We start from the raw sequence: 27,508 nt of genomic DNA, 5'->3' as shown, positions 1-27,508 counted from the left end.
TTGTTCATTCTTTGGGGAACTGCAGTGGTGGATGGTCTCCTTTGATCATGCCTTTCTTGACGAGATTCTTATGGAATACTAGTCGAGTATCAAAGAAGTCTTTCTCTTTGCTCATTGACCTAGTCCTCACAATAATTTTGATGATCCGGAGAGGAAATGGCCAATTGTTTGAAGTCTAAAATTTATGTAGAAGAATCTCGGACTCCATTTTCTAAGACAGGCCTTCCAGTCTTCTGGAATGCCTCAGCCCAATACCAATAGTTTATCATTCTCACTCTACACAATAATCAACTTCCACCTCTAGGGTAGCATGGTTGAGTCTCTATCCTCACGCTCTATGCTCCTGTTGGACAGTCACTGATTTTTCCAACCTCCTTCGGGCTTTGAACCCTAATTCTTAAACTGCACCAGTTCTCATGGTAGGATGTATCCAATTCCTTTGGCTCAACAACTCTTTGCACCTGCCCACATATCTTCGTCTTCTTTTTGAGCATGTATTAGTCATTGGCTAAGTCAAAGAGTAGCTGATTAGCTATCTGAATATTTTTTGTATTCCACACTACAGTCTTCAACCACAATGCTAGACTGCACCACTTGTCTAGGGTTACTCGGAGAAATTTCTTGTAATAGCTCAGAATACCCTGCAATTATTTCAATGCATCACTCGTCAACATGAACCTTTCAAAGACCACTCAATTCTAGGATTGCTAACCAATTATCTCAATTCCCCTACCAACAACATGTTAACTCGCAAATTCAATTTCAGGATCGCCAAATATTAACGCTCTAGTTTGCTCATTCATAGTTGCTTGGTGCTCATAAACAGCCAAACCCTATGTGGGGATCGGGTGAAGATTCTCTCTCTTGCAATCCGTTAATTACGTGTGCTCGGGGTGGCAAAATAGTTAGTCGACAAGAAAACTTGAAGTGTGGGGTTGCTGTTGTTGAAGGGGAAACCATGTAATGATGAGGGACTGAGTTATTAAAACAGGTTGAAGTAAAGGACCACACTTACTATGCACATTCTAGACCAATGGAATGAAAACCACACTTGTATATTAAAGAAAGCCAAGCCATCTCATCTTGAAATGCACACTTAGTAGCAAACTTCCTAACCTAGAAAGCCAGGTGAGAGGGAGAGTGTGAAAGCACACAATGTCACCCTCTCTTCCCTTCTACTTGTGACAACGCTCTTCTAACTACTGCAAGACCACCTTCTCAATTGCCATACTCAGCTTGTTGGACTACTACCCGCCATTAGTCTATTGCCCTTGCTTTCTAGTAATCTTTGCTTCAAATACGAAGTCATCGCTTCTTAATCCCTATGCTCGCCATTCAAAAATTAACTAACACCAATGTTTCTCCCACAGGTGCCACCTGTACTCGTTCATATGTTGGCCTAACCCAAGTTCCAATAGCTTTCAGAAAGGACAAGAGGAATTAGAGCAGAACAAAATGCAAGAGGGGTCTGAGATGCACAGTCAATCGGAAGAACCCCTCTAGTTGCATGTCTCTCCATGTTCACAACAATCACTTGAGTGTCATCATGCAAGTGCAAGAATGAAACTTTGCAGGCATCCATGCAAGTGCAAGAACGAACATTTGGAGTCAACTCATGAAATCAAGAGTAAAAGGGGGCTTGATTTCTCCATTATAAGCAATGTGATGCTTCTCACTTCTAAAATAGTTTTTCCCCTCATTATTATACCTCCATCTTCACCTTCTTACACTCTTTCTTAACACGAATGGTCATTCATGATAGTAACTTTATTTGCCTAATTTCACTAGACTCAAAAATATGCTTTAACTATTCATATCCAAAACACCTTTTCCTAACCTATGGAGAGTTCATGGGTTCCCAATTGATCCTAAACATAATCAACTTTGAATCGATTGATCCCAATTAATCCTCAACATAGTCAACTTTGAATCGATTAGGGTAGTATGCTCTCCTCAAAGAATATGAAGACGAAGAGGAGAAGAGTGAAAATGAGGAGAGAGGGCACAACTAGAGAGCATACCATAAATGACTAGCTCTATACTACACTAGTTAAGAAGAATGAATATGTACATAGCCCTTTAGGATTAGGGTTATCGTCAAGGTTTCGAAACCTTATGCCTTTTATCAATCTTTGTGTTAGCTACGTACAATATGAACACATAATGTTGAGATGAATGGTCAACATCTTCTTTCAATATCAGCATCAAAAAGTAGGCCTTCCCTCAAGATGAAGAAAATGAAGCTTTCATTGCTTCCCATCATAATCATATCATGTACATACAAAGGTGAGATGTTAATGTCTTCCCCTTAAACTTTGTAGTAGAGTGTATGATCTACGTTTGACTTGTTGTATCCTAGATCAACAAAATACTTCTCAATTTTTTGGTACCAACTTTTGGGTGCTTTGTTTAAGCCATAGAGACTTTTCTTAGAATGGAAAATTTGATTCTTTTTTTCCTATTCAACATACCCTGATGGTTGTTGCATGTAGACTTCCTTGTGTAAGAAAAGCATTCTTACCATCTAGGTGCTACACATTCCATCTACGGAGTGTAGCTAATGATATGAAAAATCTTATGGAATGCATCTTTGCTACTAGAGCATAAATCTCATCATTATTTTAACCATTTTGCTATACAAAACCTTTTGCCAACTAGTCTGGCTTTGTATCTTTCAATGTTGCCATCTGATTATACTTAGCTTTGTAAACCCGTTTATTTGCAATGGCCTCAGTTTTCTGGTTGAATACCACAAAAACCCTAAGTGTTGTTTTTTTTACAAATTTATGGCCTAGTGACCGGCCTTAATGACATGGCTTCATGACGTAAGTAAATATGACATGGAAGGTGGTGTGGATGGTAAGATGATGTGAAATCTGGAAGACAAGGTGATGTGGCTACCACATGTCAAAAGATTGGCCAAGCCTTGTATCCTATTTTGAATTAACCCAACTTGACCCTAACCTAACCTTACCTTATCTTACCATGTGTCATAAGAGCGAACAATTTGCCAAGTGGCACTAATCCTGCCACATGGCCTTTTGAGGTGTGGAGGAGAGGAAGATTCCTTTGGAATCCTCGATGTCATCCCGTGGATTGTCAAGGAAGTTTCCGTCGCTTCTATGTCTATCTATCTTTGTGGCTACTTTATGCTATAGACGACACATTGTGTTGCCTTGTATTGATCTTGCTACTGTCATTGGTTTGCACTCCTTTCTTAGTCTGCATATCGCCTTACTTGGTCGTATGTTTGCTCTTGGCTAGCTGTGATCATAGGAACTCATCATTCGTCAATTGTTTGTTTTCTTTGTTGTGTGGAGTTGGCGATGCTAGTTGTAGTTTCGCATGTGTGTGTCACGAGAGTATTTGGGAAGTCACCTTGCGGGCTACCTACTAGCCTTAGTCTTTGTTTGTGTCTTCCTTTCTTTACATCTTTTCTTAGTTTCGGGCTATCTGGTTATCGCGTGCGTGTGATACTTGTGGCAAGTTGCAGTCTGTTGCAGTTTCCAGAGTGTGAGAGAGTGAAAGTTGCTCATTCTGTTTCAAAGTGAAATAGAATCACTTTTAGAGTCAATCTTGTGAGAAAGAGAGAGAGAAATAGATCTCATTCTCTCTTATTTTCTTAGGAGTTTATTTATCCTTGGGCCTGGAAACTCCTCAAAAGAACTTTCAATGAAAATTTGTCTCACCAATGCGGAATGAAACAAGAAACACTATATCTCTCTCTCTCACAAGTCACACACACAAGGATCTCAATGTCTCAGCAGAAGACAAGGGAGCTATGGTACATATGAAGAGAAAAAGGTGAAGGGAGATGAGGAGAGAGGGTACACCACAAATGACTAAGTATACACTATATTAGTTAAAAAGAATTAATATATATACATACCCCTTTAGTGTTAGGATTAGGGTTTCCACCCTTGTGCCTTTTAGCACTCCTTTTCTTAGTGTTATTCACAATATGACTTGGATCTTACTTGGTGAGGTTTCAGGGTGTCCTCTTGTTGCTCAATTAAGAAACACTTGTAAATTGTTTGATGCCATAAAACATGATTATAGCTTAGTTTCTTGGATTCCTTCCTCCTAGCTTAACTTACCATGTAGTCTCAATTGAACAAATGATGCAAACAAGGTATCTTTTCTCAAATTAATAGGCTTGGAAACGTTATGATGTTAATGTGTCTTACATAGACCTAGTCTACTTTGAAACATTTTGGTGTCAACTTAAGTCATAAACTTCTAATATGCTACATGAAAATACTCCGGGTATTTCCCATGCAATTCAACTTGTGATTTTTTAAATGCAACTTGGCACTTGCAAGATTCGTTAGCATTCAACCATAAGTATATGCTTTTAAAGAATTCCTTTGGTCACTAAAATAACAAGGATTTAACTTTCCTTTGGATGTAAATTCTTTATGAGAAATACTCTATAGGTAACTTTTCCCATCACAATATAATTGTATCAAGGCTAGTTCTCTTCTCTTCTCTCAACATTCTTCAAGGAAGAACATTTTGAGAATGTGAGGACAAGCAACCGGTCATCTCCCACACTCTAGCTCATGTTGCAAGCCTCATAATTCCTCATGGCCAATAGGGTTGCAATGGCAAGTAGCCTATTGCCAATCGGGTTGCAATGACAAGTAGCCTCCCTCACCTGCTTCTCATTTGTTCCTTCTCATCCTCTCTATTTCTGGAGTGTCATCCTTTCCTTCCTGCTCTCCACTCTCCACAATAAATCAAACCTGTATTGCCATAGGTCATTTGATTCAGAATACACTTTGGTCTTATAATTCAAAATGCAAGTGGTCTTATACTACATTATCCACACCCACATTACAACTAAAGATGAGGAATTAACCACTCGCAAAGGTTTGATCCAATAAATTTTGATTGAACTTTATATAATGATGAGGATGATGAAGAGTTAACCATGAACTCTATGTTTGTATCTAATTTGTACTTTTAGTTGCATAGATTGTATTCTATGCACTTCAATATTTCTGCTCACGCAATATAAAAAATTTACTTGGTCCCACCAATTTCTTTCAGTGTTTCATTGAAGTGTGTTTTGAATCCCATGATAGAAATCTATTCAAATTCAAAAGAGGGTGAAGTTTTTTTTATCAAGTTTAAAACAACAATGAAAGGAATTTAAGCTAACATTTCGATCATTAAACTTATGAAATGGAGTGGAGAGGAAATAGATTCAATTATCTAAAAATGTAATATTTTTTCATCCTTGTTGGGAGCTTTATTTTTATAGAATATATAAACAAAGTTTGTTGTAAAGTTCCAAACTCGTAAAAGATCTCATGCGAGTGGAATACAAACTAGTAATTTTTATACAAATCATTATTGTCAAGCTTTGCAAATACACTATGGGATATTTCTTTAAAATTTGTAATGTCATGTTTCAATGGATGGTAATGTTGGAAAATTATGTTCAAAGTATGCATGCATGCATGTTCTCACCTCATCAACAAGCTCTGATTCTCTAAAAATATATATATGCAACACATCGTATGAATCAATCCATGCCATTTAGTAACAAATGAAATTTTGTCCTTGTCCTTTACCTCCATTTAATAAGTGCTGGTTGAGTTCGCCATGAGTCGTAAAAGATGAATACCAAGATACAATATTAGCACGCATCCTTGGGCTTTGAAGGGGTGAAGCACTTGCAAAAGTTGAATGACCTGGGAAAGAACACAGCCCATCAAAGAAAGAGGCTGGAGCCCTCGCCTCTTTTCAAGGATCTCCCTTATGGAACTTCAAGCATGCATCTAAGCAGCAACAGATTTGTGCAATGCCATCAACCATCAGACAATTATGGACAATTAAAGGCCACATAGCTAATCTTTCAATGATAAAAATATATACCAGAATAAATGTACAAAAATGGTAAATTTAAACATACAAAAGCACGGGCTTGTGAACACAGACTCTTCATTCCCCTGCAATCGAAGCACTCCACGCTTTAAAAGGAGGATAACTAACAGCCTGTGTATATATTCAATCAGTATGGGGGCCTTAAGATTGTCCCAAGAATAAAGTCATGGCTGGCAAAAACTTCACTGGTATGTTCTGAACCAGATTGCTAGCATACAGAACAAGGGGAATCTAAACATCAGATCTCCATGAGGTGTACACAGAAACCATAAATGCCATGAGGTGTACACAGATTTCATGAGGTGTACACAGATTTCCATGAGGTGTACACAGAAACCATAAATGCCACGATAACTTGCGGCCAAAGTAATGCGCTTTAGAGAAGAAAGATTTACAGACTCAGACTCTGACTGAGCCCTATTTTACAAATCCCGAGATAAAGCCTGCTCGAGAATGTGACCCAAAGACCCAAGTACACCCATCTCACAGTATAGTCTTTACGAAAGTAGCAAAAACAGCTCTTCATCTGTGATAGCCCCCAGTTCCATAGCTGTCTGAAGTGGTGTCTTTCCGTCCCTATCCACAGCTGCAGGACTTGCTCCACTGGAAACCAGCAAATTTATGGCAAGAAGGGTGAGAAAATTAATACCACATGCAGAACTTCAGATTTCCCATAATTGCAATAAAAAGAAGGGTTATCAGTAACATACCGTGTCAGTAAAAGCTTTGCGCTTGCATTTCTTCCACAAAATATACAATAGTGTAGCGGCGCCCTACCCCAGCTATCAACTGCATTCACTTGTGCCCCATACTGCAACAACAGCTCCACCATGCCTATGTCACCAATCCGGCAAGCTAAATGCAGTAAGGTCCAACCTTGCATGTTAAGTTCATCCTTGTCTGAGTCCAGAGTTCCAGTAGACGATGCACATCTTCCAGATTGTGCAGCTGTGTCACGTAAAGTACTCTGACTGTTAAGGGTGCCGTTCCAGCTATCTCGGGCATCTAATGTCATGCCAGCCACATGTTGTGTTGAACTGGGTCTAAGCAGGCCTGAATGAGCTGACGCCATAGCTTGTTCATAGGTGGTATTAACATCAGCATCAGAGCACACAATAAGACGGTATACAACCTGCTTATTGTTGGCCTGGACTGCATCCCAAATTCTAGAGGCCACTGATGGAACCCGAGGATCAAACTGAAATCTGAGCACAAATTGTTTTTCTGCATACTGCACAAACCGTCAGCAGTATGATCAGAATAAGCTATATGGTTTCCGGAATCACATCATGCAGCAACATCTTTAGATCATCATTTAACCATGAGAACCAGGGAAAGGAAAGAGGGAGGGCATGAAGAGGACGGGGGGGGGGCGTGCACAAAGCAAATACGAATGTCTGCCATTTTCTGGAACCTTAAAGTGTCACTGAATTCAATAGGGCTCCCCGGCACTACAAAAGATGCCTAAAAGGTACTTCGGGTATGCTCTATGAAGAGAGAATCCCAGCTAGGCATCAAGAAAGAGCAAAACAGCCTTACAGCTGGATAACTGGAATATGCACATCTGCATCTCTGAAATGACTGGCAAAAAAACTCTAGAGTTGTTGTATGCTCTTGTACGAAAATCCCAGCTAGCATCGAGAAAGAGCAAAACAGCCTTACAGCAGGATACCAGAACATGCACATCTGCATCTCTGATATTCCATGTACAGAGCAGGATGACAATTATTTCATGTGCAGAGCAGGATGGCACTCCATAACAAGTACATTGAACTCTCCATGACAAGTACATTGAACTCTCCACGACAAGTGCATTGAACTCTCCATGACCTAAATCATCTATCTGGTTTACTTTCTAACGAGTCCTTCAAACCATGTCATTCAATATAGCAGTGCATTTCTTAAACAAAAATGCACGAGTCCAGGCTGTCATTCCCCATGGCTGGTGATGGAGACCTTGCATACTCTAATTATATTCATTGTCTTCTGGGAAAACATATCCTTTCCATATGACCATTGACAAGGAAAAAAAGACGCCAATTTTCTTTTTCTTTAGTTCTTCTCTCTTGTTTTTCTTTATTCTTTTCTCCCTTTTCTTTTTTTTTTTTTTGGGGGGGGGGGGGGGGGGGAACAGGGACAAATCCTTTTACAGGAAAACACCTTAGCATGAATAAATTTCTCTTTTGTTGAAAGAGGATCTCTTGCATCTGGCTTGACAAAGGCTGAATCCACCTCTACTGTTTCTCGGTCCTCATAACCCCTGCAAATGGATCAAAAAACAATGTCTATTTTAAAAAAGCAATGTATCCACTTGAGTAGCCTCATTCATGCTTCAAAATTAAAACAAATATGAAATAATCATGCTATATTGGGACAATCAATGCATCCACACCATACAATAACAAGGTGAATTAATTTAATCATTCAGAAGGCCTGCCCAAGACTTCAGGAGATAAATAGGGAAGGGGGGGGGGGGGAGAGAGAGAGAGAGAGAGAGAGAGAGAGAGAGAGAGAGAATCAACTACTTCAAAATCTGCATTCAAGTCCATACTGGAGCTAATGAAGAGAAGTCAAGTATCAACTTTCCTTGGCAGAACTGGGGAAGGACCCATGGGATGAACTGGGGAAAGCATAATCCATCTTTGAATGCACAAACAAGCTATCTTTAGGAAATTTCAACCAAGACGAGAGTTACCAGCAGCAACAAATCATAGGAATTCAGTAACATTCATATCTAACCTGAAACAGTAAGGGAATCATAGGGGTTTGTGAAGATTACAAGTGCAGGTCCTTGCCTGCACAGACCCTTTTAACCTTCCTAGGTGGGTTCCTTACAAAAACTTCTGAACAAGCATTCAACTTCACTGTTAGCTGGCAATGGTTTAACCTTCCAAGGTGAGGCTCCTTTACAGAACTTCTAAAGAAACACTCAACTTCAAAGGTACTACCATTCACATGGCATCAAGCAACCAAGACAATACAACAGGATGTTACAATCAGAAGTTTAAAAGCAGCTTTCTTTGTTGTGAGCAAAACACAAGGTGTATTCCTGGTGGGTTTTCTATTTTTCTGGGTAAGCCCATGCACATTTGCCTTCATAGTTGAGGTGTGGGCAGGGACGTTGAATACCTCTCCATATGATCGCCCACAGATGTACTCGTTTGATCCTTTTCCCAATTCGCAACAAGCTCTTCCCAAACTGAATTGCCAAAAAGATTACCTAGAGACTGAAAGAGATTGATGACTGATGGCTCCCAAACCTTTACATCGAGTGTCAAAGAGCGGACCTGTTTTTTTCACAAAGTTACAAAATCAGTCTAGTTCACCATAAATCATGTGCTCACAGAGTTGAATAAACAAAATTTACAATAAATGCATACACAACAGAAATATATATTCCCAACACCTCACCTGTCCTACAAGTTTACACCAACAAAGCTACAAGATGGACACTTCAGAGAAAACAACCCTCTAGTATGGATTCATGTCATGAAATCGACAAGAAATGCCCCTTACAGAAGACATATGACCAAGTTAAAAATGAATGGTTCAAAGGATACAGGTTACTATCAATTCGTAACCCTGTCTCTCCTCAGCCTAGCAGATTGATTTTATGAACCATACTCCGTGTAATATAATCTAAGGAAAGGTCTTCCCTTCCTCAATTACCAAGTAAGGTCGCTTCCCTCTATGGAGTCTGGCAACGTTTGTTGACATATGCAAGCACTGGAAAGTCAAAACCCCACATGTCTGAGGGAAAAAGACACTCCAAATGCAAGCAGAAATGAGGCAAAGTTGAGCAAAAAAGTTGCAGCCTGTAAAGCATCCAAAAACAGAGGTATCATCCTCCAGAACAGGTCAAAACTGTTCAGGACGGCAGCAGGTATTGTTTCCAGATCAGGATTTGCCGCAGGAACTTCAAAATAAGAGGCAGCCTGTTTGAAACCCAGAAACCCTAAAAACGGGACTGGAACAGATTCGAAGCCCTTGAAACGGGTCCAGAACAGGTGACCCTGGCTAAGCGAAAGCCTGCAGAAAATGAGTCGTACAAAATATGCAACACAGCCTCAAAATACTGCACAGGCAGATCCGTACAGGTCTGTACAGCTGCTGTACAAAAGCTATACAGGAATCTCAATTGCTGAAAACAGCTCCAGGAGCTGTGAAACAGGCGCACAGCAGCAGAAACAAGCTGGGACAGTCAACAAGCAGCTACATTACCTCGAAAACAGAAACTGTAGGGAACTTTCAGAAAAACAGGGACGGCATGTTATAGAGCAGTTCCAAGAGCTCTTCAAATGCCAAAATTGAAGGCTGCTGACTGAAAACAAGTTCTCCAGCAAGGTTTCTCATGACGAAACTGAGGTTTTTCGTGACCAAAGTGCTTCCCAAGGGAGGGGGAGGCAGGGAGGAACTGGGCTCTGATACCAATTTGGGAGAAATGGAAGCGTGGTGCACAAAAATGTAGAAGAAACAAGTCGTCGAGCTGTTATGTTAAGAATGAGAGGCTCAATGAAGTACCTAGGTGTAAAATCATAAAACCCTAGGGTGAAACCCAAATTGGGGATTAGGACCCATAAACACACACTAACTCAACTACAATGGTTAAGGGGGAAAAACCTCAATGAGCGAAAAAGTGCCTCTCACCTTATTACTAACCTAACATTGACCATTGGCTCAAAGTGAAGTTGCAATCCTTCAACCAATTCAAATATTAGTCTTAATTGCTACAATCTTTCCAGGAGGTTCATACCTTAGCCATCATGCTTTAGATCTGGCTTAGCAAGTGAGCTAGGACTTCTAAGGCATTAGGGCAAATTAGTGATCCTGTAAGTTGTTAATATATCATTTTCTTTCCAGTTCTACAAATCTTTCTGTGGGGGTTATGTCCTACCAACTTTAGATCTTTTTTCAATGATAGCTTTTGGTTGCTGATATCATGGGACCAAGAGATAATTCACATGTAGGTGCTCACCACACGAAAAATGTATTATAGGACAGAAGCATGTATTTGACGAATAGAAATGCCACTACAAACTTGCAAAATATCACACTAGAAGCAGCTTTCATAAGTATAAATCCATCAACTAACCATCTAAGAATGTTCGATCCTCAAAATTATAGTGAAGAGTCCACGACATACATGTCAAACATTGGAGGAGCATCATCAGAGTTCTACAAGCCCTATGAACCAATCATCTTCACTACCAAGTAAACGAAGCTTTAGGGCATCACTCAATCAAAACATCAATGTATACTTGTCCATCCACACAAGTTTCTTTTTCTCACTTTCAAGACAAAGCCAAGATCAATGGTGACACTCAAATCAAATATGTAAGTTTGAAGAAATCACAATAATTGACACCCAAATCCCATACAAACTTTAAAGCGAGCACAATAGTTGCAACTTCGAAACAAAACTGTGAATCCATGAGATATTCATGGAATAGCAATGTTGCATGTGATCAGACAACAATCCAGGTAGGCAGATTACATCAATGTGGTGTTATATCAAGGGGTATGTCGATGAGTGTTACATAAAATGTATCCCCTATAGTGGTGCATAAAGTTACTAAACTAAATACATCATTAAATCTGATGTGATGTTGAATTGTTGCCACCAACTTATGTTCCATCATCTTTTATTAGCATTGCTCAAGTCCATTATTCCTAAGCTTGTTGATAGAAGATGGGTACGTAAATAGATGCTAGTTATTTCGTGAAGCTAAGTTAAATGATCATTCAACCTTGATGGTGATTGTATCATCAACCAATCTTCTACAGTAAGTGTTTTCAGGGTTTCGCATACAGCCTTTGATATAATACAATTCCCGAGTCTCTAATCCAAAGGACCTCAGAGCCGGAACCACCTCAGGTCAGTACCCCTCACAAAGAGGACAATTCCCAAGACTCCATATGCTCTTGGATTTGCCCTTGCATGTAACAAGACATAGCATAAGATTGATAGTCCAAAAATTACTAGGTGATCAAATATTTGCCAGCTGAGCATCATAGCTTATTGATGAAGTTTATTAGTCTTGCAATTTTATACCAACAATCACATAGACAGGAATCAGTTTCAGCTTATTAAAGTGCAAGAACTTGGCAAAGCAAGTACCTTTGAGATATGTACACCAAGGTTGCGATGGACACCAGAGCACTCAATGCATAGCAATATGCCCAGATTTAAGGAGGCCCAATCTGGCTCAGGGGAATTGCAATCAGCACAAACATCATTCCCAGGAACCCTCCTCAACACATCAATGGGCCTTTCTTGTTGCTCTGAAGGACCTAGAAGGCCTCGCGAGAGGCGTTCCCTACGAGGCACAAACTGACTTCTTGATGTTGCAGTATCCTCAGAAGCTGTATGATCAAAATCTGATGAGCTACTTAATGAACTACTCTCACTGGCTGTGCGCTGATGGCCACTACCCATAGGGCTCCGTGACAGCCTCTGACTATAACCAGCCTGCATTAGGGATCCAAGATACTTTCAGCATTCACCCCTTGCCAAGTCATTAGCGGAACCAAAAAAAATATTAGCAAAGAGGTCCACTTGCATTTCACATGCACTGGAAAGCTCCCAACCTGCTCAGGAACTTGAGAGGTCAGCAGGGATGCAATGACTCCAGTAATTTTGTCAATCCAGTCCATCCGATCCATCGCATTCTCAGCCTGTTACAAAAGAACCAATCACGCCCACAGAAATCTCTCTTGGAAATAAAAGCAGCGAAGCACCTATAATCACCTTGAAAACTACAAAAAAGGAATCACAAAAACATGAGAGCTTGCATTTTAAAAAAGTTCGCATGTGGTATATACTATTAAATTATGACAAATTTTAACGCAACTTTCTACCCTCAACTTCCCAAATTTTAAACATTAATACCATAAGACTACATACATGTACAGGTCTACTTCACCGATCGTATTGTAAAAGCAATGGCATCACAAGAAAAATCTGAGCCGGAATATGTACCTGTAACGTGTAATTCTTTGAAGGAGAGATTATTCTGAAGCAGAATCGTAGATCTGTCTGCTCTGCATCAACTTTGATAGTTGATGTAAGTAAATTGACAGTATGGTGCGCTATAGTCTTGTCATCCTGTGGTGCCCCATGTTGAGAGGAAAGAAATCGGCCCAATAAGCCAGTGTTATGATCAGATGTATGCACACGGCTTTGACTAGTGTGCTGATTTGCACTTCCCTGACAAAACAATGCACCTTCAACTTGTCTTATAACATCTTGAACACTATGGATCACAAGGAGATGAGAAAGACCGTGATCACAAAGGAGGATTGGTTTACTAGTTTGTCTCTAAATAGGCATTTTAGACTCTACCGACCCTTGTGTGTTGCACATGAATGTATTGAAACAGCTTCAATTAAAGCAGCACTTAGAACAGAATGTTAGATAGCAATATGACAACAGCCTACCGTTGGTTTGCCCCAATGTTTGCGATAGTAATACAATATCCCTCGACTATCCAAGACAAAAAATCTTCTCTTCCAATCTCCACGCAGACTTGAAGAGCGCTTCAAAAGGTAACCCTGCTTGATAGTTTGAACCTGTAACACAACTTTTTCATTTCACAAAATGCACATATGTGGAACAAAGGCTTTACAAAATCGGTTACCAGTAATGACAGCAAATCACCAGAATCCTCCCAAAAGACAACAATGCAGATAAGGTGGAGCCCTAGGAGATACAGGTAGCTTTCATTCAAGCCCAGATTACACTCCCAAAGGATGAGCAGAATGGCATCCAATGCTCTGCTTTTCAAAGAAAAAAGTTTAGATGGAAAGGAAAGAGAAGAGATACTTCACAAATTTTGTGAGTCAGGTATATAAGGCCAATCATGGAGCAACATGCTCCCAATAAACGAATGGACAGTTAGATGGACAGGTAGCTTCCTACGAAGCCAAAATTCTTCTCCCAAAACATGTAATGCCTCTTTCAAGGACATGAGACCCTTCAATCTCAAGACTACTACTTTTGTGTACCACCTGTAGCATCGATTCTTCCTCTAGCCTTTTTGCTTTCACAAAATCAACGACATTGAGTAGAATACTACGTTTGCAACATGTAAAGTCAAGCCCAACCACCAAGACCATCACCATGCACAGATGCTTCCTCACAAGATAGTGATCAGACAATAAGCTAAAGATATTAATGGCTGGCTGGACAATAAGGTTAATACCTAGACCATCGTTGATGTCAAACTTGCAAGGCTTGTGATGAAGAATGGGTGGCACTTTGTCTTGATTCTTCACAGTATTTATTAAATTCCACACAGAAAAATCAGAATGGCGGACCACGCCCGTAGACAATTTCATTCCAACAAATCCACATTCAAGGTTAACCTGAACAAACCTAGGACCAAGACACTCACACAGATTGACCAATCAGATTGACCAATTGTGTGTACAAGATGGGTGAGCCATGTCCATTGAGATACGACCAAGTTAACTATTGTTTTCACATTTATGATGCAATATTGTTTGCACCATTCAGGACCACTTATGAAGGGGGTGGGGAACCACTTACGAAGAGGTATTAAAGAAGAATGGACGTCCTAAAGGGAGAGGGGGAAGCGGAATCGTTTATACTTTTATGTTAGCAATAGGCATGCTATACCACACTATAGCTTCGTGGTAGGGCTCACTTGTGAGAAAGACAAGATTGTGGGTTCGAATCCTTCCTTGAACCTTTGGGTGTATCTACCAAAAGATTAACCTATGCCAATAATATAATGTGCACCCTCTTAGACTTGGCTTTAATGATTAAGCTATGTTTAAGATAAATTAAGCTTAAACTAACCTATTAACATAGATTAACTAGCCTCCCTAGGCCAAAACAAGTAGGAATAAGTTGGTGCCATTATGTCCCCTTTGAGAACTCATAAGCCAGATTCATCTCCCACATGCATTGAGGATCTCAATGGATCAATTTCGAGTATCTTCACACAAGCTACAGGTTGAGACAGGATGAGCAGAGGACATCCCACGTGAGAGACAAATTTGCACTTTATGTGACATGCAAGAGATCGAGACAGACAATCATTGTGATTTCAGATGCCAGATCCGTGGACGACACAACTGTCTTTTTAGTACTAGTTTCAGAGCGTTGCACTCAAAGAATTCCTAGCACATCCACATCAACGGCAAGTGCCTATTTTCCTTCTTGTGGCCCAGAGACACAGAGATCAGCTCATACGAGCATAGAGGAGAGCATATGAAGGACTAAGCCCAATCAAAGCACCATCATAGATTTTTTCTCCGATAACCCGAGCTAGGGATAGCATGGGATCACACACAAGACAGAGCCATAGGACACGACTCGCCAGATCCGACCTTGAGTGGGTGACGCACTCACATGAGGACCATAGACATATCCTCTCTTTTCGACGTGGGGAGTGTTAGAATTATAGATATAATTCAGCAGTGACCAATGTAATTTAATAAGCTAGTTAGGGACACTTTTCCCTCTTTAAGAGGTTTTTCCCCCCAACCGCAGTTAGTCCACTAACTATGGTTAGTGACTACTAAGGTTTTGTCACTAGGACATAGTGTAAACTTTATTCATAAAACATTTTACATTTGGGGCTCTCTTAGGACCCAACGCCTCCCCTATCTGACTCTACGTTGCAACCAAAGCGCAACCCCTTGGCTCCCTGTTGAGGACTTCCAAGCAGCACATCTCCTTGTCTTCTTAACATGTTGAACCGCTTTTGCGAGCAGTTGTACACTCTTACACTCTTCTATTGCAACTAAGCTTTCAGCTCTCAGCTCACTCTCTTGCTCTCTCCCTCTCTCCCTATTCTCACATTTGGTATCAGCGCGGGTTCAAGAGCTCCGTGCTCCCTGCTCCCTTCAGCTCCTGCTCTCTGCCTCCAGCTCCAGCCCAACATCTACCTGCTTCCGTACGTTCGCCGTACAACTTCTATACTGCACGCCGTACAGCAATCGCTATCAGTACTGTAGTACCCGTACCTTACCTGCATCAGCGCCGTACCAGCCTTACCTACATCATCACCGTACCTACCGTACCCTGCATCATCTCCGTACAAGCCGTACCCTACATCATCGCCGTACCTGCCGTACGTGCTGTATCTGCTCACACCTGCAATCAGTTCGCCGTACGTACATACGCGTACCTGCCATACCTGCTTCCGTACCAATTGTACCTGCAATCAGTTCGCCGTGCGTACATACGCGTACCTACCGTACCTGCTTCCATACCAATCGTACATGCAATCTCGTCGTCCGTACCTGCGATCGTACGATTTCTTGTCCGTACATCCGTACATGCTCGTTCGCACGTGTGTCTCCGTACGACCGTACAGTCCACGATCGTACAGTCCACCATCAAAAATCCGTACCTGCAGATCTGTACCTGCAAATCCCTACAGGGTTTCCTTCATCTACCGGTGATCCTTGGTAGGCATTCTTGCAGTTCTTCTGCAACATTTGCAGATTTGGTGGTATTTGTGCAGACATTTGCAGTCATTTCGGTACTTTTGGGTTCATAGTTGCTTGTGAAGCAGACATTGCAGGCAGATTCAGAGGGTTAGCCAAAAATTTGGGGCTTTTTGCCGAAATTGCAAAATTTGGGGCTTTCTGTGCTTTTGCCCCTTCCTGGTTGCAATTTCAAGCTCGAAATTTGGGGTTTTCAGTTTTGCAGTACAATTTCTTGCAAAAATTTGGGGATTTTGTGATTACACTGCAATTTCGCAGTGAAATTTGGGGCTTTTGCAGATAGAGCGCAATTCTTGCAACATTTGGGGCTTTTGATCAATTTGCCCCTTTCTGGTTGCAATTTTAGGCCTATTTTGGGGCTTTTGCGTTGGGAGAGCAATTTTGGAGATTTCAGTTCATACTGCCTTTCTTGAAGTGTTGTGTAGCACTTTTGGCAGATTCTGGAGAGTTTTTGATGCTTGGACAGATTTCTGACAGTGCCAGTGCAGAAATCTGAGTTGCATTTACAGCCAGTGCTTGGCTGTGTTTTTTGGGAGTTGTGCATTTCATTCCCAGTAAGGGAATTCAGTTTTGTATCTGCTAAAATCTCTTTCTCAGATATGGCCCAGCAAAATCAGAATGATTTCCAGTTCGGTGGTCTTTCACAGAAAGACAAGTTGGATGGTATCAACTACTCCCTCTGGAGTTTTATGGTACGCAATATTCTGATTTCTCGCAATTTATGAGATTATGTGAATGGGGGTGAGATCCGACCAGCAGGTATAGCACCTAATACCCCTCCTCAGCAAGGAGGTGGAAGAGGTCGTGCACAGGATGCAGCTGCAGGACAAGTTGTTGGTGCAGCTATAGTCACTACTCCAGAGCAGAAGAGATGGGATTCACGGGATGCCTTAGCTTTGTCATGCATCTCTCTTTCAATGAAAAGATTTATCATTCCGCATATCCGGTCGTGTAAGACCTCGAAGGCAGCATGGGATATTTTAGAAAGCATGTATGCAGCCCGGAATGATGCAAGGGTATCTTTCTTGAAAAGAGAGTTAAGTAATACACATATGGAAGAGGGTGACTCCATGTCAATCCACCTCACAAAGCTACAGGATCTCAGAGAGCAATTATTGAACATTGATGAGATTATTCCTCATTCAGAGATGATTACCACCACTCTGAATTCTCTTCCCGAGTCTTATCTCAGCTTTCATACCTCGCTGAACTTATCATAGAGGGGGTTTGCAAATCCTCTCACTTTTCATGAGTTGATAGGGCTTCTGCTTCAGGAAGAGCAGACCAGGAAAAACTTGGCTTCACGTGCAAGTGAACAAGCTATGCTCTCAAAGTTCAAGTCAAAAACAAAGGGACAGGCAAAGACATCAGTAAATCAGCCTTCCAGTGGGTCAAGACAGCCTTCACAAAAGGCTAAAAATGATGCAAGTAAGCCCAAGAAGAAGGGTCTTTGTCATTACTGCAAAAAGCCAGGTCATCACATTGCAAAATGCAGGAAAAGGCTTGCAAAAGAGAAGAAAAACAGCTCCGGTATGGCTATTTCAGATTCAGCTCCTCATTCATATGACAGTGGGGATGCTACTGCCAACTTTGTTGGACAAGATTATGCCTTTTTATCTTGCATTTCAGATTCTAGGCTGGCTGTTCCAGATGCTCGGGATAGTACAGCCACTTGTAATGATGATACATATGCCTTTTTGACTTGCAGTTATGATCCTTCCACGGATGCATCAGCTTTCAGTGTCAATGAAACACTGAATACTTGGTATTTTGACAGCGGTGCATCCAAGCATATCACTTCTAGGAAGTGTCTCTTTACTTCCTTGCATCCACCTCCCGTTGGTAAGAAAGTCACTTGTGCCAACAACTCGTCATATTCAGTACGTGGTACAAGAGAAGTTGAGCTTACTGCCATTGATGGCTCAGTTTTCAGACTTTCAGATGTCTTGTATGTGCCTGGTATCACCAAGAATCTCCTTTCAATGTCCACTCTTAACAGAGCTGGATTTCAGGTCATCTTTGAGGATGACAAATGTGCTGTCCGAGACAGAGAAAATGATTATGCCTTGAGATTATCTGGTACTCTGCTGCGTGGGCTTTTTCAGCTTCATCTTTTTGAGAAAAGAGCAGCCCATGCTCTTGCAGTTTCTACTCCCACTCCTGCCATGCAGAATGCAGAATTATGGCATGCCCGATATGGCCACATGCATTACAACAGCTTGATGACGCTTCGGAAGCACTCTATGGTTGATGCATTGCCACCTCTTGAGATACCTCCTCCACATGCCTGTGAAGGGTGCATTTTAGGCAAGATGCATAGATTCCCCTTCAAAAAGGATGGTTCAATTAAAGCTGTCCGAAAATTACAGCTTATACACAATGATGTCTGTGGTCCTATGAGGACTCCATCATTGGGTGGTCATCTCTACTTTGTTACTTTTATTGATGATTACTCCAATTTCACTTGGGTTTTTGGGCTGAAGCCCAAATCAGAAGTGTTCATGGTGTTTAAACACTTTTCAGCCATGGCTGAAAATGAAACCGGACTCAAGATACAGACATTGCGCACAGATAGAGGTGGGGAATACTTGTCTGCAGATTTTGATGCTTTTCTGAAAGGCAAGGGTATTGTGCATCAACTCACAGTGAGGCTAATCCCTCAGCAAAATGGCAAAGCCGAGAGGAAAAATAGAACTATTATGGAGATGGACAGATGTATGCTGAAAAGCAAACACATGCCTCACAAATTCTGGCTTGAAGGTCTAATGTGTGCCAACTACATCTTAAATCGGGCTCCCACTAAGGCTTTGAAAACAAAAACTCCCTATGAGGTCTGGAATGGGAGAAAGCCTTCAGTGGATCATTTCCGAGTCTTTGGATGCCTTGCATATGCTCATGTGCCAATTGAATTTCGGCATAAGTTGTCAGATAAGGCAATTAAGTGCATATTTGTTGGGTACAGTGCAAAAAGCAAGGGGTACCGTCTCTACAATCTTACTACACGCAAGATCATTGTCAGTAGAGATGTGATATTTGCAAAAAATTCAGCTCACACTCAGGCTGAATTTCATATGCCTTCTTCTTCAGAGGATGTTTTTGAGGGGATGCTACCCATGGCCATGGGTTCCCTTGCTGATATTTCTGATGCAAATCAGAATTTACAGCCACCTCCCGATGCTCCAGTTCAGCCACAGGATGTCTTGCCACCTCCACAGGCAGTGGAACAGGTAGTTCAGCAAGAAATTGCAGATATACATGCAGCAAAAACAGTCCCAAACTGGCTGTTACAGACTCTTAGGGAGAGTAAGATTGATGCTCCATTACCTGGCAGGACTCGCAGTGCAGCAAGGCACATGGAAGGTGCTAATTCAGTTGAATCAGCATATGCAGGTACTCTTCTCGATGAGGAGGATCCTGCAACATTCGAAGAAGCACAGGACAATGTGCATTGGATGAATGCCATGCACGATGAGTTGCAGTCCATTAAGAAAAATCCGACTTGGGATGTCGTAGACTTGCCACCAGGTGAACATGCCATTGGTACACGATGGGTTTTCAAGGTGAAACGGAAGCCAGATGGCTCCATTGACAGATACAAGGCAAGGCCAGTTGCTAAAGGCTATGCTCAGAAAAAGGGCATAGATTATGAGGAGACTTTTGCTCCTACATCCCGGATGACCACCATCCGATCTGTTATTGCAATGGCTGCACATTTTGAGTGGAATGTTCATCAGTTGGACATTAAAACAGCCTTCTTAAACGGAGACTTGTTGCAAGAGGTTTATGTCAAACAACCTCCAGGCTTTGAAATTACAGCAAATGCACTTCAGGTATGCAAGCTAAACAAAGCTCTGTATGGGCTGAAACACGCCCCTCGTGCATGGTATGCCAAGATTCATGCCTTTTTGACCAGCAAGGGGCTGCACAATAGTCCTACTGAGAGCACCCTCTACATCAAGATGGATGGGGGGGAAAGTTTAGTCATCCTTCTTTATGTCGATGACTTACTGCTCACAGGGTCCAATGAAGATAATATTGCAGATTTCAAAGCTGATTTGCAGACCAACTTTGACATGTCAGATTTGGGGCTGCTTCACTTTTATTTGGGGATCCAGTTCTCTCAAGAGAGACGTGGCACTGTTATGTCTCAGTCCAAGTATGTGCAGAAACTCTTGGACAGATTTAACATGCATGATTGTAAGCCCATAGCCACTCCTATGGAGCCGGGGCTGAAACTCACAATGCATGTGACGCTGAGTACAAGGCAGCTTTCACAGCAACAGTTGAATGTGTCTGGCTGCGACGTCTATTTGCTGATCTTCATCTGTCACTGGAGGGCCCTTCTCCAATTCTCACTGATAGTTAGAGTGCCACTGCAGTGGCAAAGAATCCAGTGTTTCATGCTCGCATGAAGCACATTGAGGTTCACTATCACTACGTCAGAGAGAAGTTGCATGCAGGAGAGATCAGTATGATCTTTGTGTCCACACATGACAATGTTGCAGATATTTTCACCAAAGCATTACCACATGAAAAGTTTGAGGCATTTCGCAGTGCCCTGAACTTATATCCGTTTGGTGATTAATCAGCCTTGTACATGACATTGGCACTGCAGGGGGGTGTTAGAATTATAGATATAATTCAGCAGTGACCAATGTAATTTAATAAGCTAGTTAGGGGCAGTTTTTCCTCTTTAAGAGGTTTTTTCCCCTAACCGCAGTTAGTCCACTAACTATGGTTAGTGACTACTAAGGTTTTGTCACTAGGACAAAACCTTATCTCTCACCTTTTCAATTGTACACTCTTACACTCTTCTATTGCAACTAAGCTTTCAGCACTCAGCTCACTCTCTTGCTCTCTCCCTCTCTCCCTCTTTCCCTATTCTCACAGGGAGACAGACCCATAGAGTGGCGATAGCACTTGTCACACACAGGGCCACATCATGGAGACTACAGAGGAGGGATGGACCTAGACAAGCCATCTCTCGATGCCAGTCCTCGCCAGATGTTGAGCCACTGTCAGACGAGCTTACCTTGTCTCTCCTCAGTTGTCCAGTCATGTTGGTCCCACAGACAGCATATACAAGTCCAACCACTCAAGGACAGGTGACCGATTGATAGATGACCAAGGGATTCTCCTCAATGTTTGCTCCCCCTTTGTGGGATTCTCTCGCAGCGATAGTGTGATGTGCTACTTTTGTTTCTCGTCACAAGCATCATCCTTGGGTAGGGGTACCCATTTTAGGGGCTCCACCCTTGGGTTTCATTGTATCCGGTTTCTTGTGAGTCTCATAGACCCTCGTTCGAAAAATCCTCTCATGGGGTGGTGGTTTAGCACCTTAAAGAGTTGGATGAGTGGCCAATGGATGAGGTGGCTAGTTTATGATTGGTCCATGCAATGGAAAGTGTGGATAGTTAGCAGTGATTGGTCAACTGATGCATGCGTGGAGATTTGGTACAAGGTGATACGTGAGCATGGCGGTTCCGAGCAAAGACGTGGCTTCTAGAGACCCGAGGCAACATCAAGTGCTCAAGGCGGCAAACTGAGGCGGCAACACGATTCTTATAAAAAAGGTTTATCTATGCGCTCATATGGTCAATTAGTGAGTGGATTAGTGAGCCTTATCAGCGTGTGTCTTCTCAGTTTAAGCAAACAAACCGAGGTACGGGTGAGGCCCTCTGTAATTTGTCTTTGGTCGTCACATCATGCGTCTCTAAGCTCTTAATAATGAAATATGTCTCTATTCAGGTCGAAGTACTCCTGTGTATTGCAAGCTTATGGAAGGTCGTATAAACTGCAGTTTATATTTATGTGTAGCTTTGGTTTCTTCATTAAAAAATCCGTGTGATTTGAGGCTCCAAAAGCCAACAACCCTTTGGCCTTTCATAGACATTAATAACTTTCTTTCTTTCTTTCTTCCTTCCTGAATCGCCACATTGCCGGCCTTGATCTTCAGCAGTGGAAGGTGGGAAGAGCTCTGTGCCCTTCTCCCCACCATATTTCAGGAAGAAACCCGCAGGGAGGAAACAAGGGGAAGAGAAAACAGCGAGCAATAGGCAAAAGGAGAGAAGGGAGAGAGGAAGGAAGAGAAGCCAAGAAACCAACAGCTCGAACAGCCACTAAAAGGAGAGACTGATGACATCGCAACAACCGCAATCGAACATTCAAAGCTCAAACTTTGTGGCATCTATTAAACACGAGGCAACCTATTTATCCATCCAAGCCATCAAAGGATAAGAACACCATGCACCTTTCCTCTTGGAGTAGACTGCATTACGGCTTCAATCATCTTATGCGAGCTCCTGCCAACTGCATGAATCCCATCCCCCGTAGGTGAAGCTTCTACATCACTGAATGAGCGCTGATTATCTCGCTCCATCTGTCGCCTGAATTCTTGCATTCTGTCTGCAAGTGCTGCCTGCTCATAGTTGGCCCGCTCCCGCGATTGTTGAGCATAAGTCAATACCTAAATTTTCCCTCCAAAAGAAGCGAGAGTTAGCTTGCCTTGCCGAAGCACATACTACGTTTACAAATTTGAAATGTTGGCTGTTTACTTACCTGATGAATATAAGGTTCCATTTGAAGAAGCAGTTCATAGCCCTGAGTGGTGAACCATGCCTAGATATCAATACAAACTTAAATGGTACTTGTTTACCGAGTCAAATTGTCAGCAAGAGCACACACAGCTGACAGTAGACAAGAAGGCAACCTGCTTGAAATACCGCAGATGGGCATCCATAGTTCCACTGACAGATTCCAGAAATTCGAACTTTTTCTTAGCTTCAATATTTGATAAGGCTGTGACCTATAGTAACTCACACAATAAGACAACATTTACCATCCTTGAATCTCTGGAGATTTTGACACCATGAAACCAAATCAAAAAAGGTAAGGTCAGAGACCACTAGACAAGTGATCGAAATCATACATACTAGGTTGAAGCGCGCCTGCTCAAAAGCCGACCTTGCATTTCGAAGGTCCTATTCAGGTTGATTAAACAAGGAGTCAATTAAGACTGTTACAACAGAACGGATCCTAATTCCAGCATACCCTGTTACTAGCGAGTAGCTGTACTTGAACTGCAACCCCCATGAAATTTTCGTTATACCATTCTTTACAAGATTACCTCTTCTGCCTCCAACACAACATCCATTTTTGTGCCTTTTTTCAAGGCTAAAAATCTCTCGCGGACCTATAACAAAAAATTATACTTAGCCTTCTCACATAGTTCTGCACACACATTGTACAAGGATCGAGACCTTTGATGGACACAAAATAGCAGAAGCACACACCTGATCATAGTGCATACTAGCCTTGTCAAACCGCTTGCGGACTTCCTGCACAAATTCATAACTATAAACATAAACAGATTCCTTACATTTTTGTCCACAGCCTTGCCTCTAAAAGCACTCTTTCGAAAACTATGATACCCTTATATAAAATTTGGAACATGTATGAAGCATTCCATTTAAATCAGCAAAATCAAATCCACAAATGATAAGTAGGTATCTCCACAAAGTCAACCGCAAAAAGCCATGCACGTGATGCTGGTGCCAATTAAACAATTTTCTTTCTTTCAGTCAAGTGTTTTCATGACTATTAAAATTTTGTCCTCTTTCAAAGACAATTAGCAATCAAAAACAGAGAGTCCTCCAAGGAATGAAAGTAAACTGTTATTCATGACGAACTGCCATAACTTTACCCAGTGTGGAGCTCTTAACATGTTCTGGTAACAACAGCTAGATGTATATACCTAGATGAATCCAGGAACATTCCCAAACTCATCCTCTAAAAACACAACATAGTGCAGTTTCAATCTCACAATAGTCACTCATAAGATTGAAAACCATAAACTCCATCACGCATAGCAGGGACTATCTACTATGACATCCCCACTGACGTCATCAGAGCCCAACAGTGGGTGTAGACCATAGTATAAAAATATGCTCTCACACATACAAATCCACACACCCACACATACTTGAGCATCCTTTTATACAACAGCTAGATGTACTTTAAAATAGCACCATTAAACAATCTTTGGTGAATTCAGTGTCTAATGGATGGATATGCCAAATATTGTGCAGTCTTGCAAAATATATCATACGGCTTCCCTTTCTCACCATGGATGACAACGCTTGCAAACTTTATAAGTATGAGATCCATGCAATCACTATTGCACGGGGAGTCTTGGAAACATCATGTCTCTCGTTGTGGAAGCCAGAGTTTCCCTCTCACCCCCGCGCACCCCCCCCCACCCCAAAAAAAGAAAGAGGGAGAGCCGGAAATTCAATGCTGAGATTAAAACCTGCTGATGGGTTTCAGCATCTTACAACTAACTTGAGATTGCAATGCATGCTGGCCGAGAAATATCGTAGTGTTCAAGTTCATCCTATTTGTGCACGGTTGATTATAGCAATCTCCTTCGATCATAGCTATAGTAAGGAAACTCGATCATCATACCAAGACATTACATATTGAGCAAATGTTCAAACGAATTCTAGAAGGAAAAATGATGGACTAGAATGTCATATAAAAAGTAAAGCTTCTAGCACTTTTCACTGATGGTTTCTTATTTTTAGTCAGACGGGATGCTGGAATTCAGATTTGCTTGGAAATTTCAATTTCTTTTGCAAAGTCAGCACAGAGGTAACTAACATTAAGGCTGATAAGGATTAGTGTTTGTACACACAATTGTCTTACTTCCCAAGATCCACTCAGAAAAGGGGGCTAAAGCTGAGGCAGTAAGGGAGTGCAATTCAGAACCGACCCTTTTTTTTTGGGCAACAAAAATTCAGAACAACTTTCACATGACAATATACTCAGTTATTCAGGAGACAGGATAGAGACCTTATCAGGCCTGGAGGTACCAGACCCAACTGCCTAGCCACTCTCATCAGCCCTAGAGCATCCAAGGAAAAGAACCACGGGGATATACTCTTAGGGACGATACATCAGTCGCTTTTGCACACCACACATGTTAAGGCCAGCTTTTGCTGGAATGTCACCAGCAGACATCATCATCACATGTCAAATCATAAGCCACAACCCCTTCCCTGACACCATTGGTGGCCCACAGGTGAATACCACATGCTTGGTGCCCCCTGGAGAGCCATCTGTGGGGTTCCAACCTCCCAACACCTAGCCACTCTCATGAGCCACTACCCATGCATAATCCCCTATCCATGTTCATTATATTTCAGTAATGCTAGCATGAGGGCTCACACTCTCTATTTCTGTAAGAACATTTAATCTAATGCTTTCCAAAGCACTTTTGTCCCCTCAGAAGTAAATGTTAAAATTTTCCTAAACTACAATTCTGTACTGCATTGGGTATACTGCCTTCGATTTGCATAATGACTTCAACTATCATAAGAATAGCAGACCCTTGGAGAAAAAAAATGGCAGAAATAAAGACTAAATTAATTGAAAGAGAGAACCCAATTTTTCTGAATGATAAAGAGGGGCCTTGCAAGCTTTCATCAGAAAAAGACTAGGTGATCCTATCACACTTTCACACTTTGAGGATCTTGCTGCCACCTTGCTGTTACAGACCCTTTGTATCAGTTGCAGACCCTTGTTTTGGAAAATTAGCAACAGAGAACATGACAGAAGCATAAGGTATTTTCTGGCTTAGTGAAAACACACCTTCACATCCTGAAGATCAATGCTCACAAATTGCATTAACCTGTCGTTGAGCATGTGCTCCACCTGAAATCCACACAATCATAGAGAATTGAATTGTTACTTGAACATGAGAGGACATGGGCAAATATCAAGATGATGGTACTAGTTAGTTGTATCCCATCAAAATCCTCCAAACTTGCAACAACAAATTCCTTACATGACTTCAAAAGTGACCTTTCTAGTCAGCATCAAGTTTCCTAAAACATTTTTAGCCTTACCAAGTGTACCTTAACTGAAAGGCCTGAACCTATCATATAGTTTCTATAGAAAGAATGAAAATAGCATTTGTAGGCAAGTCACTACCCTTTGCCAGATTTTGCACTTGTTTGAAAACACCACCTTTCAAGAATACTTGACCATTTTCATAGAGAAGAGCTGCAAAGCAACATACTGTATTCCTATTTGTTGAGTTGATGTTGCAGTTCTATGTTTTAACTCTAGAAAATAAGGGAAAATAGCAAACTTCGTGGCTCCAAACTTTCATTTTCCACAATGGGTAATTGACTGTCAGGAGGTTGAGTCGGAGGAGCATTTTATTTTCAGGTGCCCAGTGTACTACTAGATCCGAGGTCGCTACCACTACCTCTTCAGAGATGGCCCCGGTCTCCTTTCCAGATTCCTCGCCTACCCAGATCAGAGATGCCTCGTGGCCTTCATTCACAAGGGGGTCCGACACAGAGAGTACTTATTCAAGCAACAGGACTTGGCCACATCATCAGACACCTCTCAGAGCAGCATCACAAAGTTCTACCCATCGAGTGACATTGATCGTCCAGTCTCTAGCCGCAAACGTGACAGAGACCCCGGCCCGACGACCGCAGCACGACACACGAGACATCGAGGGGACACACAGATCACTCTGGGGGACCTCCCGTCATTGTTTAGACCCGGGATACGTCCCACGGGAGTCACGGTGGCTCTGGTCTTGCGTCGAGCCTCGTCCAAGAGACCGAGACGCACGGCACCCCTTGACAGGCGCCAGCGTCCCATCACCAGCTATGCACCAACCAGGGCGACATGACATATGGAGGATTCCGCTCCGCTCCAGTCTTTTTCTTTTCATTGTTACATCCAGATGTATTTGATTGTGTATGATCAGACTTGGGATTCAGCACGGGTGATGATGCTCGTTTCAGTAGCTCCACCCTTACTGTGATTTGTATGAGGTTTTCTTTCAGTCTCATAGACCCATCGGTCTTCCGAAGACTCTAATAAAATTTCTTTCTTCTTTCTTTCTTTCTCATGCACACAAAGTTTGAAAGAGATAAAAGACTTCACGCATGCACACAAAGTTTAAATCAAATGAAGTTGGGGATAGCAACAAATAGATCTGCAAACCACACAAAGGCTAAGGACGAGCTTCCAAAAAGATGCCAAAATTTTGGAAAGTTGCTGCTTACATCTTGAAGGGGTTAGTTATGTCTTTCCAAATACAACTTCCTAGCCAAAA

General features: G+C 41.8%; 1 protein-coding gene across 3 annotated transcripts in view; it reads right to left on the bottom strand.

Annotated features, from left to right (window-relative positions):
• Positions 1-5,907: 5,907 nt before the first annotated feature.
• Positions 5,908-27,508, bottom strand: part of SFC (ARF GTPase-activating protein) — a 95,266-nt gene continuing 73,665 nt past the window's right edge. For 2 of the 3 annotated variants that reach the window (XM_087399983.1, XM_087399984.1), the window contains exons 5-19: positions 26,020-26,082; positions 23,664-23,708; positions 23,498-23,563; positions 23,304-23,351; positions 23,081-23,176; positions 22,930-22,971; positions 22,622-22,837; positions 13,330-13,461; positions 12,872-13,099; positions 12,481-12,567; positions 12,011-12,361; positions 9,022-9,179; positions 8,053-8,152; positions 6,603-7,123; positions 5,908-6,495 (exon numbers count right to left, since the gene is read on the bottom strand). In XM_087399983.1, coding sequence (XP_087256109.1) covers positions 6,390-6,495; positions 6,603-7,123; positions 8,053-8,152; positions 9,022-9,179; positions 12,011-12,361; positions 12,481-12,567; positions 12,872-13,099; positions 13,330-13,461; positions 22,622-22,837; positions 22,930-22,971; positions 23,081-23,176; positions 23,304-23,351; positions 23,498-23,563; positions 23,664-23,708; positions 26,020-26,082 — 2,259 coding nt within the window. In that variant the 3' untranslated portion in view covers positions 5,908-6,389. The remainder of the gene's footprint in view (positions 6,496-6,602; positions 7,124-8,052; positions 8,153-9,021; positions 9,180-12,010; positions 12,362-12,480; positions 12,568-12,871; positions 13,100-13,329; positions 13,462-22,621; positions 22,838-22,929; positions 22,972-23,080; positions 23,177-23,303; positions 23,352-23,497; positions 23,564-23,663; positions 23,709-26,019; positions 26,083-27,508) is intronic. The other variant, XM_087399985.1, reaches the window with a different exon arrangement.

The sequence above is a fragment of the Dipteris shenzhenensis genome, chromosome 28 (assembly GCF_047967505.1).
Source record: "Dipteris shenzhenensis isolate YYH24624 ecotype China chromosome 28, Dip_SZ_1.0, whole genome shotgun sequence".
NCBI classification, from domain to species: Eukaryota; Viridiplantae; Streptophyta; class Polypodiopsida; order Gleicheniales; family Dipteridaceae; genus Dipteris; species Dipteris shenzhenensis.
This window is presented reverse-complemented; position numbering and strand designations above follow the sequence as displayed.